Below are 20046 nucleotides of genomic sequence, written 5' to 3'. Positions count from 1 at the left end.
TACTGTCCGGATGAATTTTCATGCCTTTAAAGTGTTTCATCCTCAGCCTGGTGATGATTGTGGCTATTTCTCTATTTTCATTTATTTTGCAGATTTCATTCTTCTTGATAGTTTGTTTTACCAGTCTTATTTTTATGACAGAGTTTGCATCAGTTAGCGATAGTGGATGTGATTTTTGAGATAAGTATCTTGCTTCGTTGGCCTTCAATATTTACATGAGCTGGTATCCATTGCAGTGTACAGTTCTTATTTTTCAAATTTAAAGTTGTTAGTTGTTCATGAATTTCCCGTGTGAATTTTGTTTTTTCATTTTAATGCTTCAAGTGCAGATTTTGAGTTGCTGTAGATGGTTATTCCTTCTGTACTATTTATTAGATTAGAGAGATAGAACTTGAGCGTTGCTTGTATGGCTGTTAATTCACAAGTGAAGTTTGAAGCTATTTTGCCAGCTGTGGTTTTGATTTGCATTTCCTCACCTCCTGGTAGAGTTATAAAAACCCCTGCTCCTCCTTGGTTGAGTGCTTCATCAGATGATCCATCGTTGTAGGCAATGACATTGTTTAGATTATTTAAGTGGTGTATAGTGTCAACTCCTTTTTCTTGTATTTACATGCTATGAATCATTTTTTGAACATGGTTTTCTACAAGATTTAAGTTAATCGTGTTTTTTGGTAGTTGAGTGGAAAAGAATGGCTCTTTGCTTATTTCAGTGGACAGGTGCTCTAAGTCTATCTGTTTTCTAATTTCATGGTCATATTATAAAGTAGATAATCTCTTTAGTCTAGATTTACCAGTCCAGGTATCAAAAGTCCTGAGTGAGATGTGATCCTGTTGTTGGCTCCTGATTCTGTTAGTGAACTTAACTGTGGAGAGTTTTCTTCTGTATATGAAGCCCACACTCTTGTTGAGCTTTTAAATTATTTGTGGATGAGACTGCACTTATAATAATGTTTGCTGCCCTTGATTGTACTCTGTTAAGCTTTTCTTTTGAGCTAGTGGAAGCTGGAGCCCAGATTGTTGAGGCATATTCCATAGTGGGTCGTATGAGTGCTGTATATGTAGTTTTGAGTGTCTTTTGAGTGGTTTTGCACCCCACTTTGTTCCACAAAGCCTTTTGATGATATTTAGCTTTTTAAGAGCTTTATTAGATATATTTGTGATATGGGTTGTAAATCTTAGTTCAGTATCTAGGGTTAGGCCTAAGTATTTGGGAGACTGTTTTTCCTATTTTGGTATTATATATTATGACTTGGGGATTGTAATTGTGTCTATTTTTTCGATCAGTAGAGAAGATACTGAGTTTTGTTTTTTCTGGGTTTATCTGTAATTTGAGTTCCTTTGCCCATCTTTCCAAGCCTTTTATTGATTTATTTAGGACTTTTTCAGATTGTTGAGGATTACTTCTTGTGTGCCAGATTGATATATCATCCACATAGCATGCTATTTTTGTGTCATTTATTACATGAGGATGAATATTGTTCATATAGATGAGAAATAGGAGCAGGCTTAGAAAAGAACCTTGTGGGACTCCAGCCCAAGTTCGATGTATGTTGGAAGAATTTCCATTAACTTTTACTTTAATTTTTCTTCCTTTCATTAAATATGAAATCCACATTAATATAAAGCAGATGATTAATAAATGAAAGAAACTTACTTGCAGCTATGCTATAGTATGGGAAATTACATTGTAGAGGAATAAGTAGTTCATGGAAAGTGGTCAAGAAGTTTTTGAAGGTGGTTTTAACTGATTGCATTCCTGGAGTAAGATGTAATTGCAGGAGTGTGAAATAGATAACTAAATCTTTAAATCATGAGCTAGATAAAAAGAAAGTGTTATTGGAACCTATATATCATGTGAAACATGATAAGCAGTCACATGAGCAGAATGAAGAACAGGCCAGGTGATTAACCACCATGATGTGGAAAGTGAAATCAGGCCATTACACCTGAACAGGTTAAAGGAAATCCAGTAAGAGAATTCTTTTGCTATGTGGTGAATAGGAGAAGTGAACATGATAAGATAGCCTTAGTCAATACAGATGGCCAGAAAGTGCCAAATGCAGAGGAAATTGCTAAGTTATTAAGTAATCATTTTGGTGAGGTATACATTCCACACTCATTAATTTTTTATTTATTTATTTATTTTATTATTATTTTTTTTATCCCAGAAGCTCAGGTGGATCTGGATGAAAAGATAGAGGTGGAGAAAATAGGAGTATTCAAAATATTGCAAGGACTCCATGCCAACATGGCATTGAGTTTGGGTGAGATATAGCCTTGACTTTTTTTCTTTTACCTTTATCTGGAGTTGGAGTTATGTTTTGTAGGTTTGTAAGCATCAGATCAACTGAATTCGATGGTTGATGGAATCTGCAAAGTAGCTGGCAGCTGTGGTGTTCAAGATATGGTATTGTTGTTGTTGGAGACTCCTGCCACCTGGTGGAGTTTGCTTGTTCCTAATGAAGCATCTAGTTCATATATATATATATATAAGCATTTATTTTGGATGATTTTGGATCTTTTTGATGTTTTAGTTTGCCATGTTGCTCTCTGCTGGTGAGCTATGTGTTTGGATTGGTCTAATTTACTTTATAACTTGTTTCTCAGATAGCTGTGCTGATTAATCATTGGGTAGAATTACCAACTAAGATGCTTTGGAACATGCAAGAGTTGTTGTCTACATCAAGTCTTCTGTCCACATATATCTCAAGATATTCAGTTTCTGGTTGCCATTGTTTTCAATCTTTTGACATGCCTGTGTTTGTATTTCAAGTCATGAATTTGAACTCTGGTTCAAAAAATGGTGCACTGATTTTTGAGCATGTGAAATAACAGCACAACAGGCTGTTTTCAGGCAAATGACTTCTCATCTCATCCAGTTTTTGATCTTTATCTGGGTATCATCATCATCAAATTCACTTCATGTGCCCTCAAGAGGTATACAGGTTATGATAGTACTACATGAAAAATTATATCATTACTAACTTCCTATCTACAATTTTTCTCCAAATCAGTCTGTTACTTGTCAAGACTCCAACATTATCAGATCATATATTTCTATCGTCTAAGGCACTTTGTACCATATCAATCCACCTATATCTTGGTCTTTCTCTGGGTCGATTTCCTCCCAACCTGGCAGAGAACACATCATCAAATTCCTGCCTTGTACCCTCAAGGGGTGTACAGGATATAACAGTACTACATGAAAAAATTACATCATTACTAACTTCCTATCTACAATTTTCCTCCAAATCAGTCTGTTACTTGTCAAGACTCAAACATTATCAGATCTTATATGTCTATCGTCTAAGGCACTTTGTACCATATCAATCCACCTATATCTTGGTCTTCCTCTGGGTCGTTTTCCTGCCCACCTGGCAGAGAACACTTGTTTTGCTAATCTTTCCTCTCCCATTCTATTTAAGTGACCATACCACCTGAGATTAGCTCTGCTAATGCATTCATGGATACTGACAATATCAAGTTCTTTCCTAATATCCTCATTTTTAATATGATATTGCCATTGATGCCATCTGTTCATACCTCTAATCTTTCTCAGGACTCTCATATCTGCAGTTGCTAGTCTTTGGTCAAGTGTTTTACTTCTGGTCCAGCTCTCAGATCCATAAGTTAAAACTGGTTTGAACACTGTCTTGTATATATACAGCTAATTTAGTGTTCCGACTAATTTCTCTCCTATTCCATATGAATTTATTCAATTGACTTCCCACCATACCAGCTTTGTTGATTCTGTTGTCTATTTCCATATTTAATTTACCATCTTCACTAAAAATCGTGCCTAAATAGCTGAAAAGTTTTACTTATTCTATAGGTTCTCCATTCACAATGCAGTTGACATTTTCAATGATTCTGCCTATTTTCATTGTCTTTGTCTTTTTATTGCTGACCTTCATACCATATCTATTACAACAGCTATTCAATTTAGACAGAGAATCTTGCAGATTTGTAGCGGATTTATTTAGAAGTATAACATCATCCGCATAAAGCAAAGAGCTGACATTAACATCTCCAATTTTGATATCAGGTTTAATACCACTTTCCTTCATAATGTGATCCATATAGATAATGAATAACAGAAGGGATAATGTACATCCTTGTCTCACACCAGATTTAACATTAAACCATCTTCCTGTACTTCCTTCGATTCTAACTGCTGACTTACAACTCAAATAAAGACTAAGTATTGCTTGATACAATGCCCCATTGACACCATATAACTGCAGCGTATTGAATAGCTTCTCTCTTGGCACCTTGTCATATGCCTTTTCCAAATCGACAAAACTTAAATACAGATCTTTGTTATATTCCCATGCTTTCTCAACTATTTGTCGTAAAGTGAAGATCTGATCCTGACAGCCTCTATTTGGCCTGAATCCAGCTTGTTCTTCACCAAGCTTTTCTTCCACAATTCTTCTCAACCGTTTCTCAAGTATACTTGCATAGATCTTGCCAGGAACACTCAGTAGGGAAATACCTCTGTAATTCTAACATTCAGTTTTATTTCCCTTTTTATATATGGGTACTATGAGAGCTCTACTCCAATCATCGGGAATTCGTCCCTCTGTCCAGGCTTTCTGAACTATGCAGTGCAGCCACTGTAAGACTTTTATACCACCATACTTCAGCATTTCTGGTCGAATATCATCTACTCCTGCTGCCTTTCCACATTTCAAGCCATTGATGGCTTTTTCTACTTCAGGTATGGATATGTATTCCTGACTGCATGCCTGGTCAGTGTTTTTTTATCACTATGCTGTCATCACTACTTGTTTCATTTAGCAGTTTTTCAAAGTAATTACTCCATATTTCAAGGATATCTTTTTCTCCTGTTTTCATGTCACCTTTATCATCTCTAACTCCTTTTACAGCACTCTTTCCTCCATTTCTAAGCTTCTTCAACAACCTCCAGAATATTTTGCCACCTTCTTGATATTTATTTTCTATATTCTTGCCAAAGTCCTCCCATGACTTTTGTTTAGCTAGTTTTACACACTGTTTAGCTTTCTTACATTTGTCTCTGTATTCTGTAAGAGTAAAAGCTGACTTATTTGCCAGGAACTTTTGATATGCTTTCTTCTTTTCCTTCACTGCCTCTTTAACTTCCTGTGTCCACCAAGGAGTTCTGATTTTTTTATCTTTGCACACAACCTCACCACATGCCTCTCTGGCAGAATCAATCAATGTTTCCTTCAGAGTTTGCCACTGAATCTCCAAGGTTTGATTCCTGTTCTCAAACTCTTTCATTTTATTTTCAATAATCTTTCTGTATTTTAGTCTACAGTTCACATCTGAGAGCTGCTCAACTTTTATTCGCTTTAAAACTTTCTTACATGTTATTCTTTTCAATATGAAATTCAATTTTATCCTTCTCAAGACTAAATAGTGATCACTTCCAATTTCAAATCCTCTGTACACTCTGGTGTCCTGCACCAGGGAGAAAACATCACTATCAACAATAACATAGTCAATGAGACTTTTCTTATTCCTAGCCTCTTCTCTCCATGTGAATTTGTGCACATTTTTATGTTGGAACATGGTGTTAATAATAACCAGTCCATGTCCTGAGCAGAAATCCATCAGATATTTGCCATGATTATTAGCTTTGCTCTTTTCTCCAAATTTTCCCAAAATATTTTTGTATGTCTCACAATCATTTCCTACTCTGCTATTTAGATCCCCAACAAGGACCAATTTTTCATTGTGGCAGTTGCTTTTTCTAAAGCCTCAAAAAATTCCTCCACTTCTACCTTAGTAGAACCTTCTGTGGGACCATAGGCACAAATAAGTCTCATTGTCCAGTTCCCCATTCTCATATTTGCCCACATTACTCTACTTGAGACTGACTTCCATTCAAGAAGATTAGCCTCGTATTTTGTGTTGAATACTATGGCTACTCCTTCTTTTCCTTGATTGTCATTGCCTGAATATAACATTTTGTATTTATTGCTCAGAAAGATCTCACCAGTTTTGGTCTTTTTTGTTTCAGTCACCCCTATTATATCGATCTGGTACTTATCTAATTCCTCAGCTAGCTCCATTTCTTTGCCATTCAGGCTTCTTACGTTGATAGTACCGATCTTTAACTCTGGTGATGTTGAGTTGGGGTTTGTTTTCAGATTTGTTCCAGTAGCTGACTTTTCGCTGTTTGCCCTGGTTCCCTGGTGAAAACAACGGGGGGGCATTGTTTAACCGGGCGACGTCCCAGCCGGCATGAAATTTTGTCATGTTGTACCATCATTTTTTATTTTGGTTTAACCAATAAGAATACAATTTGGTCGGCTAAATCCCAAATTGCCAGCCCATCCTCGTCCGTTCAGTATCCAAGTAGATACCCAACAGGATTGGACATTAGGTCAGAAGCCGTGGTCGGTTCTCCGCATTCCTTTAAAGGCTGTGTGGAGGTCTCCTCTCAGTTATACAGCTTTGATCCTTAAGCACCCCCAGAGAACACTTGTTTTGCTAATCTTTCCTCGCCCATTCTGTTTAAGTGACCATACCACCTGAGATTATCTCTGCTAACGCATTCCTGGATGCAGACAATGTCAAGTTCTTTCCTAATATCCTCGTGTTTAATATGATATTGCCATTGATGCCATCTGTTCACGCCTCTAATCTTTCTCAGGACTCTCATATCTGCGGTCTCTAGTCTTTGGTCAAATGTTTTACTTCTGACCCAGCCCTCAGATCCATAAGTTAAAACTGGTTTGAACACTGTCTTGTATACAGCAAATTTAGTGTTCTGACTAATTTCTCTCTTATTCCATCTGAATTTATTTAATTGATTTCCACCATACCAGCTTTGTTGATTCTGTTGTCTATTTCTATATTTAATTTACCATCTTCACTAAAAATGATGCCTAAGTAGCTGAAATGTTTTACTTATTCTATAGGTTCTCCATTCACAACACAGTTGACATTTTCAATGATTCTGCCTATTTTCATTGTGTTTATCTTTTTATTGCTGACCTTCATATCTATTACAACAGTTATTCAATTTAGTCAGTCAATCTTGTAGCGGATTTATTTATAAGTATAACATCGTCCACATAAAGCAAAGAGCTGACATTAACATCTCCAATTTTGATATCATGTTTAATACCACTTTCCTTCATAATGTGATTCATATAGATAATGAATAACAGAGGGGATAATGTACATCCTTGTCTCACACCAGATTTAACATTAAACCATCTTCTTTTACTTCCTTCAATTCTAACTGCTGACTTACAACTCAAATAAAGACTAAGTATTGCTTGATATAATTTTCCATTGACACCATATAACTGTAGCATATTGAATAGCTTCTCTCTTGGCACCTTGTCATATGCCTTTTCCATATCGACAAAACTTAAATACAGCTTTTTATTATATTCCCATGATTTCTCCACTATTTGTCATAAAGTGAAGATCTGATCCTGACAGCCTCTATTTGACCTGAACCCAGCTTGTTCTTCACCAAGCTTTTCTTCCACAGTTCTTCTCAACCGTTTCTCAAGTATACTTGCATAGATCTTGCCAGGAACACTCAGTAGGGAAATACCTCTGTAATTCTAACATTCAGTTTTATTTCCCTTTTTATATGTGGGTACAATGAGAGCTCTACCCCAATCATCGGGAGTTTGTCCCTCTGTCCAGGCATTCTGAACTATGCAGTGCAGCCACTGTTAGACTTTTATGCCACCATACTTGAGCATTTCTGGTATAATATCATCTACTCATGCTGCCTTTCCACATTTCAAGCCTTTGATGGCTTTTTCTACTTCAAGTATGGATATGTATTCCTGACTGCATGCCTGGTCAGCATTTTTTACCACTGTGCTGTCATCACTGCTTGTTTCATTTAGCAGTTTTTCAAAGTAATTACTCCATACTTCAAGGATATCTTTTTCTCCCGTTTTCATGTCACCTTTGTCATCTCTAACTCCTTTTATAGCACTCTTTCCTCCATTTCTAAGCTTCTTCAACAACCTCCAGAATATTTTGCTACCTTCTTGATATTTATTTTCTATGTTCTTACCAAAGTCTTCCCATGACTTTTGTTTAGCTAGTTTTACAGTGTTTAGATTTCTTACATTTGTCTCTGTATTCTCTAAGAGCACAAGCTGACTTATTTACCAGGAACTTTTGATATGCTTTCTTCTTTTCCTTCACTGCCTCTTTAACTTCCTGTGTCCACCATGGAGTTCTAATTTTCCTATCCTTGTAGACAACTTCACCACATGCCTCTCTAGCTGAATCAATCTGGGTTTTCTTCAAGGCCTGCCATTGAATCACCAAGGTTTGGTTCCTGTTCTCAAACTCTTTCATTTTTCTTCAATAATCTTTGTGTATTTTAGTCTACAGTTCACATCTGAAAGCTGCTCAACTTTTATTTGCTTGAAAACTTTCTTACGTGTTATTCTTTTCATTATTTCATCTATTCCTGGTGCTCTCTCTCTCTCTCTCTCTCTACCTTGATTGACTACATATTTGTCTCTTCTGGCAGTATTTTTGATGCTTCTTTATACTCAGTTAACTTTATTAAAGTGACATTTGTGCAGATTTGTAGAGCTTACCATAGCAAGCTCTACAAATGATTTTTCCATTTCTCTTCTGTTTGTTTTCCCTAATATTCTGTTCGTCTAAGAGAGTTATGATTGTTTGTTTCTTCCTTAATTCCATTTCTACCTTTAAGATTATGCCAAATTGTAGTTTTGGTTCCAAATTTGGCATTGTCTTGTATCTTTCTTCTCAGTAACTTACTAATTGTTTCTATATTCTAAATGATTTTGGCCCGAATCTTTTAACTCTTCTTTTACATAGCAGTTGAAGAATTTCATGACTCAAATGCCCAATGCCCCTGTGTTCTTCTTTATTGCAAATTCTGCCTGTTTTACATTTTTGTTGATTGAATTTTGCCAGGTTGTTATCTTTGTCTTCTTACAAGTCCAGTCGATCTGCTTTATTGGTTTACCAAACTATTACCTGGCTATATATTTTGTTTGTTTATGGCTTGATGTTGTATTTTTTGCTTCTTGTGTTTCGTCTATCTGAAGAATGGCTCTTAATGGTCTGTGATCCGAGTGTATGCCACAGTATGTTTTTCCATTTCACATTTTTTATGATTCTTTGCAATCTTTCACAACGTATCAATCTAATGATAAGACTGACTGCCTGGCATCATTTTCCTCATCCAACTCATACATAGATGATCAATGCAATCACCTCCTTCTTTACCTGGAACTTTGCATCCCATGCCTTCTGCCAGAAAGACATCAGAAGAATTTCAAACAATCCAGATGCCAAAAAGGCTTATGGTCCTGATAGAATTCCACAGTTGGTGGGATTCCTAACATCCATTCTTTATCATCTATGCACTATATTATACTTGGCATCCATCCTCCAACATTAAAGCAAACCAATATATAGCCAGTTAAAAAATAAATAAATAATAATAACAATAAAAAAAATTGCGATAGGTGTTTACCTTCCAACTGTTGACCTATTGTCTTAATAGTCCTGACTAATGGAGAAGATCAACAGTTAACTTCGACACCTGGAGAACTGTTAGATAATCACTGACCACCAATATGGATTTTGTCCAGATCTACAGCAGATCTGCTTACATAATCCACCTCTGGACATGTGTCATGGAAAAGTTTGGAGAAACATGTGCTGTTGCACTTGACATTTTCAAGGAATTTGATAGGCTCTAGCATTGTGAGCCTCACAGCAAATTGCCTTCTAATGGTCTGCCTTCCTCCCTTTGGTTCTAGCAATCCTTAATTGTCTTAATAGTCCTGACTAATGGAGAAGATCAACAGTTAACTTCGACACCTGGAGAACTGTTAGATAATCACTGACCACCAATATGGATTTTGTCCAGATCTACAGCAGATCTGCTTACATAATCCACCTCTGGACATGTGTCATGGAAAAGTTTGGAGAAACATGTGCTGTTGCACTTGACATTTTCAAGGAATTTGATAGGCTCTAGCATTGTGAGCCTCACAGCAAATTGCCTTCTAATGGTCTGCCTTCCTCCCTTTGGTTCTAGCAATCCAATTGGATTGCTAGTTTTCTCTCAAGTCCTTCACTGCATGTAATGGTGGAAAATGTTCTCTCTTCAGGCTTCCCTGTTAATACAGATGTTCCTCAGGGCTGTGATTTTGCCCACTATATTTTTTTGTGTAAATGACCTCTTACTGATCTCAAACCATACTCCTTATTTTGTTGATAATAACACTCTTCATTCATTCTACTCATGCAGTAAACCTTGCAGCACCCAAACAATTCAAGATCATCTATGATAAGTGCCCTAAACACTAATCTCCACACATCATACAGTGGGGCACCAGCAACCCATTCACTTTCAGTACTCCCAAAGCACACCTGTTTGCTTGCAAAAATCAACAATCAAGACCAGATCTCTTTTCTCAGATTAACTCTCACTCCAAGTCTTTCCTGGCATAATCACATCATTTCAATGCCATCTTCAACTTCCAGAAAATGTTGTATCCTTTTTTTACTCAAGACATCACTTCTCTGTCCTGTTGCTTACTCTGTACAGATATCAAATCTTCCCAACTTTGGAATACTTCTCTCACATCTGGGATGTTGTATCTAAGACCTCTAAAAATACCTCTTAATGCAGTTTGGCTGATTGATGACCCCCCCCCCCCCTCACAGATTCTTTAAGCTACTGTCTTATAGTCTGTTTCCATATTGTGTCTCTTCTATATATATATATCCATGGGTGTTCAACAGAACTAGCATCTGTTATGTTCTCTCTGCTAAACTTACAGGAACATGGGCAGCATCAGCAGCTGCTCAGCATATTTTACAGTTGAACTGCAGACTCACTGAACCTGTCACTCTCAGCTATCTTTTATTCCATATACCTTAGTTTTGTGGAACAGCCTTCCCATGAAGAATTTTCCAAGGACCACAACTTCCTTTACCTTTTTAAAAAGAATATCAAAAATTACGTTGCTCTTGAACCCCAGGCCATTCCTGACATTTATTTGCTGTAGGTCTTGCAGATTCTTCTGCATGGGAATGATATTTAAAAAAAAAAATAAAGTTCCAAAACAAGTTCTAAAACTAAGAGCAATTGAGGTAATTCAGACCAGTAAAATATTTCAAAATCTCCAGTTAACCATAATTTGAGATCAAGTGCACATTCAGAAGCCAACTTAAGTTTTAAATATGTTGTTATATCTTGGCAGTTCTTGCTAATTATTGAGAAATAATGAAAACATTCAGTAATAAACGGTGTTAATGAAAATTAGAAGGGAAAAAAGTATGAAGTTCAAATACTAATATTTGCATTGCTATTTTTGACTGTGTCATGTGCCTAGTGTTATTATATAAATTCTGATCCACCTTTCGTGGATGGGCTTAAAGTAGAAAATATATGTTCTTCAGATACATTATATCAGGATTTTACTGTATTCAGAATTTCATTGATTTTTTTTTAACAGACTTGGAAAAAAAGAAAAAGACTTAGCAGCAACAGAAAAAAAATTAGTCAATGCTGAAAGTTATAACCAGGATCTTCAGGCTAGAGCAAATCAGGCAGTAGCTGATAGGAAAAGGTTAGAAGATGCATTTAAGGTGAGTTGGCTTTTACATTATTAAGAAAACATTCAGAACAGAATTAACAAAATAAGCCTAAGAATGCTTAATTTGTTAATAAATTGCATATAAAAATATTTTGAACTTATTAGTTTTTGCTCAAGGTTGTCAGAGAGCTATGGTGTAAATGTAAAAGCAAGGAGCCTAAACTTTGAGGCTTTACTTGTCAAGAAAATGCATTAGAGTAATCCATCTTAATTATAAGAGGGTAATTCATATGATTATACATCCATATGTTAAGGCTTAAGTTCTGGTAAAAATTCATGATAAAAGTTTAATGGAGTGAACAGCACTAGGAAACTATTAAAATTAGTATTTAATGCTTCCAATATTATTGGAATTCCAATATAATGCTTCCATCTCAGTTACAGAGATATCATCAGAGGAATACACAGTGAGACTTGTAACTTATACACAAAGGTAGCACGAAACTATTAAACTGAAATGCGGGGATGAAAGACAGTCCTAACTAGGTGAGGGCTGTCTTTGGACACCTGTTGGCAGCCTAGGATATAAACCTGGATCTCAGAGTATTAGTGTTTCCCATATTTTGGGAAGTTTTATGCAACCATATTTATTTAAATTAGGCTGATTTTTTAAGAACAGTAGCAGATTCTAAAAATAGTCTTTCCAAAAACAGAAAGACTTCAGAATCTGCTGATTTTAGAATTTTTGAATCTATTTTTAAATTTTGCCGTTCGTTCTCTAAAGTTTAATTTTCTTGTTTTCAGATTCTGGTAGACAGGCTTATATGTTGGTTACTCATAACTATTATTTTTCAGGAAATGACAATGTGTGCTAAAATATTAATTATAATAACTTTAATTAATACTTTCCTATTTCTGCAATGTTATTGTGAGGATTGTGTGAACATCTTATTTTTGTGATCCCTGATGATGGTAATGTAAGGTTGCCAAAATATAGAAAAGTGTTAATTAAAGTTATTTTATATTTTAGTGTATGTTGTCATTTCCTGAAAAATGATATTTATGAGTAACTAATGTATAAGTGTACTAGAATTACCATTATCCATTGAGATTCCATTGCATGCAAAACCTGTCAATATGATAAGCTGAAGTTGAAGAGATCCAGACAATTGAATAGATTAGCCTTTTTAAAATGCTGCTTGGATAATAACATTATCCCATATCATTTGAAATTGGAACACTGGAATACTTCAAAGACTCTGCATTTACAGACACACTAGTTTCACTTTTATGAGAACAGATGGGTGCCACTTGCATTCTCCTAGTCAACACTAAGGATTGGACAATCCTTACTGATGTCTTGAACTTCAGCAGACAAAGAATTTCAAAAAAAAATAAGATGTTGGCACATTAAGAAATATGAAAATCTACTAAAAAGCTCAGCTTTCAAACCTCAACTACCACCTAACACATTTGTAAACTTATCATCCTTAACCCTGAAGCCAGAAGCTATCAGCGCACTTGAAAAGAATTAAGCTTTGCAACAAATTAAAAACAACAACAGAATAGTAATTACCAATGCTGATAAGGAAATTCCACCATTTTTTAAACCAAATAGACTACACAGGTAAGCTTGCCTCCTTACTTCAAGATTGTTCTACCTGCCTTCCTAATAGACCATGATCCCACCAATACACAGATCAAAACACTCCATAGGCTCCTTAAAAAGGTCACCTCTTGGTCTGTGGAAGTTGCAGACAAACTAAAACTTCATAACTCTAGATCCCCACCCCAAAGATACATGGGCTACCAAAAATCCATAAACAAAATATTCCATTACGTCCCATTGTGTGGATGGCATATTCACCCACATACAGTTAGCTAAACATTTAGCCAAAGTGCTCACACAACATACTAGCAACAAAACTCAGCCCACTTTAAAGCCAGTATAGAAAACCTCAGACTCCAACACACTAACATAATGGTCAGTGTTGATGCTACCTCTATTCACTAATGTCCCACTTAGACACTTTAGGCCATATCCAAGCCATATTTCTTCTCATTGTCTCAGCCCTGTTTTAGTTCATCATGAACCCAGGCTAATTCGTTTGGGAAGGAAAATTCTGCAAACAGGGGTAGCCATTGGTTCTCCACTTTTTCCATCCCTGGCCAACTTCTTCATGGAGACCTTTGAAGAAAAAGCCTTAAACTCTGCCCCACATAAACCACTGTTTCTCTATGCTATGTAGATAATGTGTTCTCCATTTCGCCACATGGCCTAGATACCCTCAACATTTTCTTAACAATCTAATGTAAACAATCAACATCCCAGGATTTAGGTTACATTAGAAAAGGGAAAACATAATAGTCTTCCATTCCTAGATGTTCTTGAATACATGTATCCCTGGCATTCTCCATTTACAGAAAACCCACAAATACAGGTAGATATTCATATTTATGAATTTAGGGACACAAAACATAAGTGTTGAAAAGATTATTTTACTAATTATTAATAAAATAACAGCTTGACCCCCTGTATTGAGGTCATCATCAGAAGGATACATATGTATAGGAAGCAAGCTACATGCGGTTGCACACTATAAAGGTAAATTCAATCTACGTTGTTAACTAATCTTTTTCTTAGCCTGACCTCTAGTGATTTAAAAAAAAAAAAAAAAAAAAAAAATCACCAAGTCTTTCCAATCAGTATTGGAAAGGTACCAAGTCCCTACAACGCATCAAAATCTGGTTCGAGCGGAAATTCAAAGAAGCATGTGAAATGCTCAAACATAATCCGAATCTGAATAAAAATGATGGTCATTTTTAAGAATGTGGAATTTAAGAATAAGAATGTGGAGGACCCATCTACAACCTTCATAGCAACCACAAAGAAAAATCTCAATACAAGAAGACTTGGTGAAGTGTTTTTTTTTTTTCCCCCCTGAACATTCAATAGCAACCTGAACTGTACAATTCCAGAAGAATCTTAGTATGTGAGGACTTTAGCAGAGTTTATTGTAGTTTTTATTTTTTTTATGACTAGAGGTCAGGCTAAGAAAAAGATTAGTTAACAACGTAGATTGAATTTACCTTTATAGAGTGCAACAGCATGTAGCTTGATTCTTATACACATGTATCCTTTTGATGATGACCTCAATACAGGGGTCGAAACGTCAATTTTATTAATAATTATTAAAATAATATTTTCAACACAGAGCCTGTGTAGCTCAGTGGATGTGGCGTGGGGTTGCACACCACCGCGCTTGGCCGCACGAAGGAAGACTTGGTTTCGAGTCTAGTCGGCGACTAGAGGAAATTTTTCTAAGCCTTTTTTTTGACCGGTTCCCGAGTTAGTCGATCTCTGGCACGGGCAAGCAGGTTTTTCCTCCCGGAAACTCGGGTTTTTCATCCTGTAAACTCAAGAAAATCGACCGTAGAACCCACATTATTTCAGACATTAAATATATTGTGTTAGGGTTAGGGACCATGAGATGGCGGCACATTTGAGCCGTCTCTCTTCACTGCGTACCACTTAATTAGTGATAGCCTTGGGCCATCTGTCTCTGATTGGGTACCAGTGGAGATTGAACTGCCCACTCAGTCTCCAAAAGTTAGATAGGGCTAAATGGCCTCGCCTACTCCTGTATACGGGAATAAAAAGGCGTTAGCTGATTTTTATTTATTTATTTATTTTTTTTTTTCCACACGTGTTTTGTGTCTCTAAATTCACAAATATGAATGCTGATCACCGTGTAACCTTAAAAGAAAGATACAGGTAGATATATTCATGAGCACTGTTATTCCCTCCCTTTCACCCAACAATATGGGATCAGAGATTCCTATATAACAGGAAAAAATTTATGATTTGTGATAGCAGTGCCCTAACTACTACTGAACGTGACCATATTCTCAACACTTTCTTAGCCAGTGGCCACAATTCCCAAAAAATATTGAAACTCTGTAACCATAACTTCCTTCCCTCCTCCTTCAGAGCAGAAATTACTCAAAATATATCACCATTCATATATTCAGAGTACATCTGAAAAATTAACAAAAATCCTAAGGAAATATAATCTTACTACTTAGAGACCACATAAAAATTGCGATTCCTTATTCACTCCACCAAAAAGCCGCAACATTTCCTAAACCTACCATGTATCTACCAAGTAAGTCCCTTGCAGTTGCAAACTGTCCTACTACAGCTAAACAGGCAGGACAGCCAATATAATAATTTCTGAACAAGGACTACATCTGGTTCTACCATTACAATCACCCAGGATTTGCTGACCATGTTTTGACACTCTCTGCAGGATACTCTAAAAGAAGGCCACTTTATTACACTGCAGGAGATACAAATATGAGGGGTTATTCCTTGAATCTACCTCAGCCCTGAGAAACTTTCCAAACTCCAACAAAATTGGGTGCATGCATGAGACTGCCCCAAATTTGGAAAGCATTCATCCTCAGAACTTCAACCAAATGGCCAAAACCATCCAATCTAGCTCATTAAGGGCACCATTTAGGATTCTAGGCCCAACTTTGGTCCTTTCTTCAGCGTCATTTGCCCAATGTTAGTGCCTGTGTGCACATATCATTGTTTTTGTGATCCTTGATGATGGTAATGTAACATTGTTTAAATATAGGAAAGTATTAAGTTATTATAATTAATATTTTAGCATACATTGTCATTTCCTGAAAAATAATAGTTATGTTTTCAGATTTGTTAATGTTTTTTAGAATAAATTTGTTAACTTTTTTTTAGAATATTTTTGTCTGAGAATGTAGTTCACATGTTAATGCTGATTTTGGATGATATTTTATTTATATATAGTTTTTCAGTAGTAGCCTAACTCACCAATAAATGAAAATTGTAATGTCATTTCTTTCCTCCTTATGCAACCTTCCTTATGCTAAAACATTCCTGTGTCAGATATATACCATACAAATTGACAGTCTTGAAAAGCTATTTTTCGAGAATGTCTTTTTCCATGTGGATATTAAGCTGTTTAGGGGAGGGAGGGTAAAAACTTGAAAGTCTTAAACACACCATTGGGTATTCTTAAAATAAGGTTGGACAGACTAAGCAAGAACCCTGAATAGATGCTCACTATAGAAATCCTGGTATGGCATTACTTGCAGAGTGATCACAGATATTATGTTAAGGTGCCATCAGCAATTAAATTGAAGGTATGATAGTTACATGTTAGAAGCAGTCTAAGATATTAGATGCAAAACTTGGAGAGATCTCCAAGAGATCTGATACATTTGCTGTTTGACTTCTTTATTTTGGTGGTAGTGAGAATTTTCAGACATTAAGATTGGGCTTCTGCCTATACTACAGCAACCCTCAGCTTCATTAGGTGAGGGTATTGCCCAGGCAATGTGAGAAGAACTGCTGAACCTTGATGAGAGATGAGTTATGGCCTATAGATAGTATGTACTATCTAACGTTGGCGCTGAAACTGCATGATGATTCTTCTCTCTTCCATGAGGTCGAATGAACTCTTTCCACTTCTATCTGTCCCTGGAGGGTCTGAACAATTCTGTCTAGTTTGGTATCTCTTGTTGTGATTTGGTTTTCAGGTCCTCTTTTATTTTGTCTATCTATCTAATTCTGGGCCGTCTTTTGGATCTTTGTATACAGGGCTTCAGTTAGGAATCTTTCTATTCCCATTCTGGTCACATGGCCAAACCACCACTGTCTTCTTTCTTGAATTTTGTCTATTATTGTTATTTCTCGTTTTAGTCATTTCCTTATGTTTTAATTTCTTAGTCTATCCAGCAGAGATATTCCAAGCAATCTTCTTAGTCAAACTATTTCAATAGTTAATAATTTTTTTTTTTTCGATTATTTGATTTTGATGATTAATATCAGTTTTTGATCCTTGCTTGCAGACTTTGTGAATGATGAACTGTGAACATTGGTCCATTCACCATATATAAGGAATTATATATAGCATTGGTAGATGTAGTAAAACTAAAATTATAGGCATTAGGGAGACCTGGCTGATGAAGGAGGATATTGTTACAGGAATAGAATGTGATAGACCCAGTTTATTCATGAAGAACATACAACAAAAGGAAGGGAATACTACAATTAAATAAGGGAATTAAACTTGAGACTTTTTGGCATGGGAAGAAGGTTAACAGGACACAAATGCATAATTAATTAACTGATCATTCTCACTTCAGCCACTAATTTCTTATTGATGGACGGGTAAGACAGGATTTGGGGAAACCTACCTTAAGCTATTTTATTTATTCATACTTCACCTTATTTAACCTATAACCACAGATTTGTTTCATCAAATGTTTTGTTTTTACTCTTACAAATTATTTTTGTGTGAACCAAAAAAATAACTGTTGAAGAGTTCAGAGTGCAAAAGTAATATACTTTTGCACTCTGAACTCTTTTTTTTTATTAAATTAGCTATTAAATTGCCCTAATCACTTGAATTAGAGTGAGAATGGGTTTATGTTTCTAGTTACAATTGCTTTAACAGATAGTTTGGCTGTGAAAGAAATCTCGAGGAAGGAGTACTTACTTCAATAATAGCTACATTTCTATTTTTTTTTTCTTTAGTGTTACATGTTTTAAAAGTTTTCCTTTTTCCCTTAGTGTTAGAGCTACATTCTCTATTCTGCGCTAAACACACAAATACACACTTGTATGTTATGCTCTCAAATTAGACAACTCCTCATGCTGTGCAGTAAAAAAAGATTAGCACCAAGGTTGTCAAAATTTTATAAACTCTTATTCTTGTATGTTTTGAACTTGGTGAGGTTTAAAAATATTATTGATCGTGAAGTATTGTTCCATTTTTGGATTATGTTCACTAAACATAGCTTTATCTTGCTATAAAAATTTACGATCCAATTTGAAATAATTGCACAAATTGTAATAGTGATTCTACACCCTCTGTCCAAAAAGAAACCGAACTTTTCGAAAATAGAAGAAACTAATAGCACCACCTGTTCTATCTTTTTGTTGTCGAAAGTGGCAACCTTCATTAGTGTTGTGTCAACTGTTTATGACATTTATTTCATTAGAAGCCGAGTTATAGTGCCAAGAGTGACGATGTGTTTTGAGGAATGGTCGGAAAATGAGTTTCAAACAGAGAGCTGTGATTGACTTTTGTGTTAAACTTGGTAAAAGTTTTACCGAAACACATCAAATGCTTCAAAAAGCATATGGTAATTAATGCTTATCCAGAAACCAAATTTATGAGTGGTTTAAGCTATTTCAAAGTGGTCATGAGATGCTTGAGGATGACGAAAAACCGGGCCGTCCAAAAACTGAACTGAGTGAAGTTAACATCCAAAAAGTGCGTGATTTCATCATAAAACCCCGAAATCGTCCATGAGTTTGATTGCAGATGAATTGGGGATTCCAAAATCAACTGTGCACAACATTATGACCGAGAGTTTGGCCCTTCGTAAATTGAATTTGCGATTTGTTCCCAATAAGTTGACCAATGACCAAAAATGTATCGAATTGAACACTGCAAGGACCACATTAAAACTGCTCGTAGGGACTCAAACTTCCTTGAAACGATCATTACTGGTGACGAAACTTGGTGTTTTGAGTATGAGTCCAAAACAGAGTGCTGAGTAGAGACCACCAAAAGGGGGCATCTAAAAAAAAGTCGCTTGTAGAAGTCAAAAGTAAAGACAATGCTTATTTGTTTCTACGATTCCAAGGGCATTATCCACAAAGAATTCGTTCCGCCTGGCCAAACGGTCAATGGTGAGTTTTGAAGCGATTGATAGCGAGAATTCGTCGCATATGGCATGAATATCGTGATGCAGTCAGCTGGTCACTTTTCATGATAATGCACCATCTCATTGTTCAAACATTGTGAGACAGTTTCTGAGCAAAAATCAAGTTTGTGTGTTGGATCACTTGCCGTGTTCACCTGATTTAGCACCCTGTGACTTTTTTCTCTTCTCCCGACTTCATTTGCTGATGAAAGGAAAGTGATATGACACCATTGAAAATGTTCAAGCGGCAGTAACCACGACTCTCAACAATATCCCCAAAAACCTATATAAAAAACTCATTTAACGAATTAATTGACCGTGCCAAATGCTGTATCGAAGCTGAGGGAGAGTATATTGATTGAAATAAACGATTTGAATTAATTATAATTGGCCTGTGTTTTATTTTCTATCAAAAGTTCAGTTTCTTTTTGGACAGAGAGTGTAAATACCAAATTTCATTCCATTCCATCAAGCTGCATAGGAATTATTCCAAGTTGTTTACTCCTCCTTCCCTAGCACCAAGGTTGTCAAAATGTTATAAACTTTTATTCTTGTATGTTTTGAACTTGGTGAGGTTTAAAAATATTATTGATCATGAAGTATCGATCCATTTTTGGATTATGTTCGCTAAACATAATTTTATCTTGCTATCAAAATTACGATCTAATTTGAAATAATTGCACAAATTGTAATAGTGATTCTAAATACCAAATTTCATTCC

The 20046-nt window shown here is 35.9% G+C and overlaps 1 protein-coding gene across 1 annotated transcript in view; it reads left to right on the top strand.

The window, feature by feature from the left end:
- Window positions 1-20046, top strand: part of Lam (Lamin) — a 170709-nt gene that overhangs the window by 30978 nt on the left and 119685 nt on the right. Inside the window, exon 2 of the mRNA XM_090402545.1 lies at window positions 11484-11616. Within this exon, the coding sequence (XP_090258671.1) occupies window positions 11484-11616 (133 nt within the window). The remainder of the gene's footprint in view (window positions 1-11483; window positions 11617-20046) is intronic.

This window comes from Typopeltis vanoorti, chromosome 13 (assembly GCF_054136105.1).
Source record: "Typopeltis vanoorti isolate ZY-2024b chromosome 13, IOZ_Tvanoo_1.0, whole genome shotgun sequence".
NCBI classification, from domain to species: domain Eukaryota; kingdom Metazoa; phylum Arthropoda; class Arachnida; order Uropygi; family Thelyphonidae; genus Typopeltis; species Typopeltis vanoorti.
The sequence above is the reverse complement of the archived record's forward strand: the minus strand, read 5'-3'. Positions and strand labels throughout refer to the sequence as shown.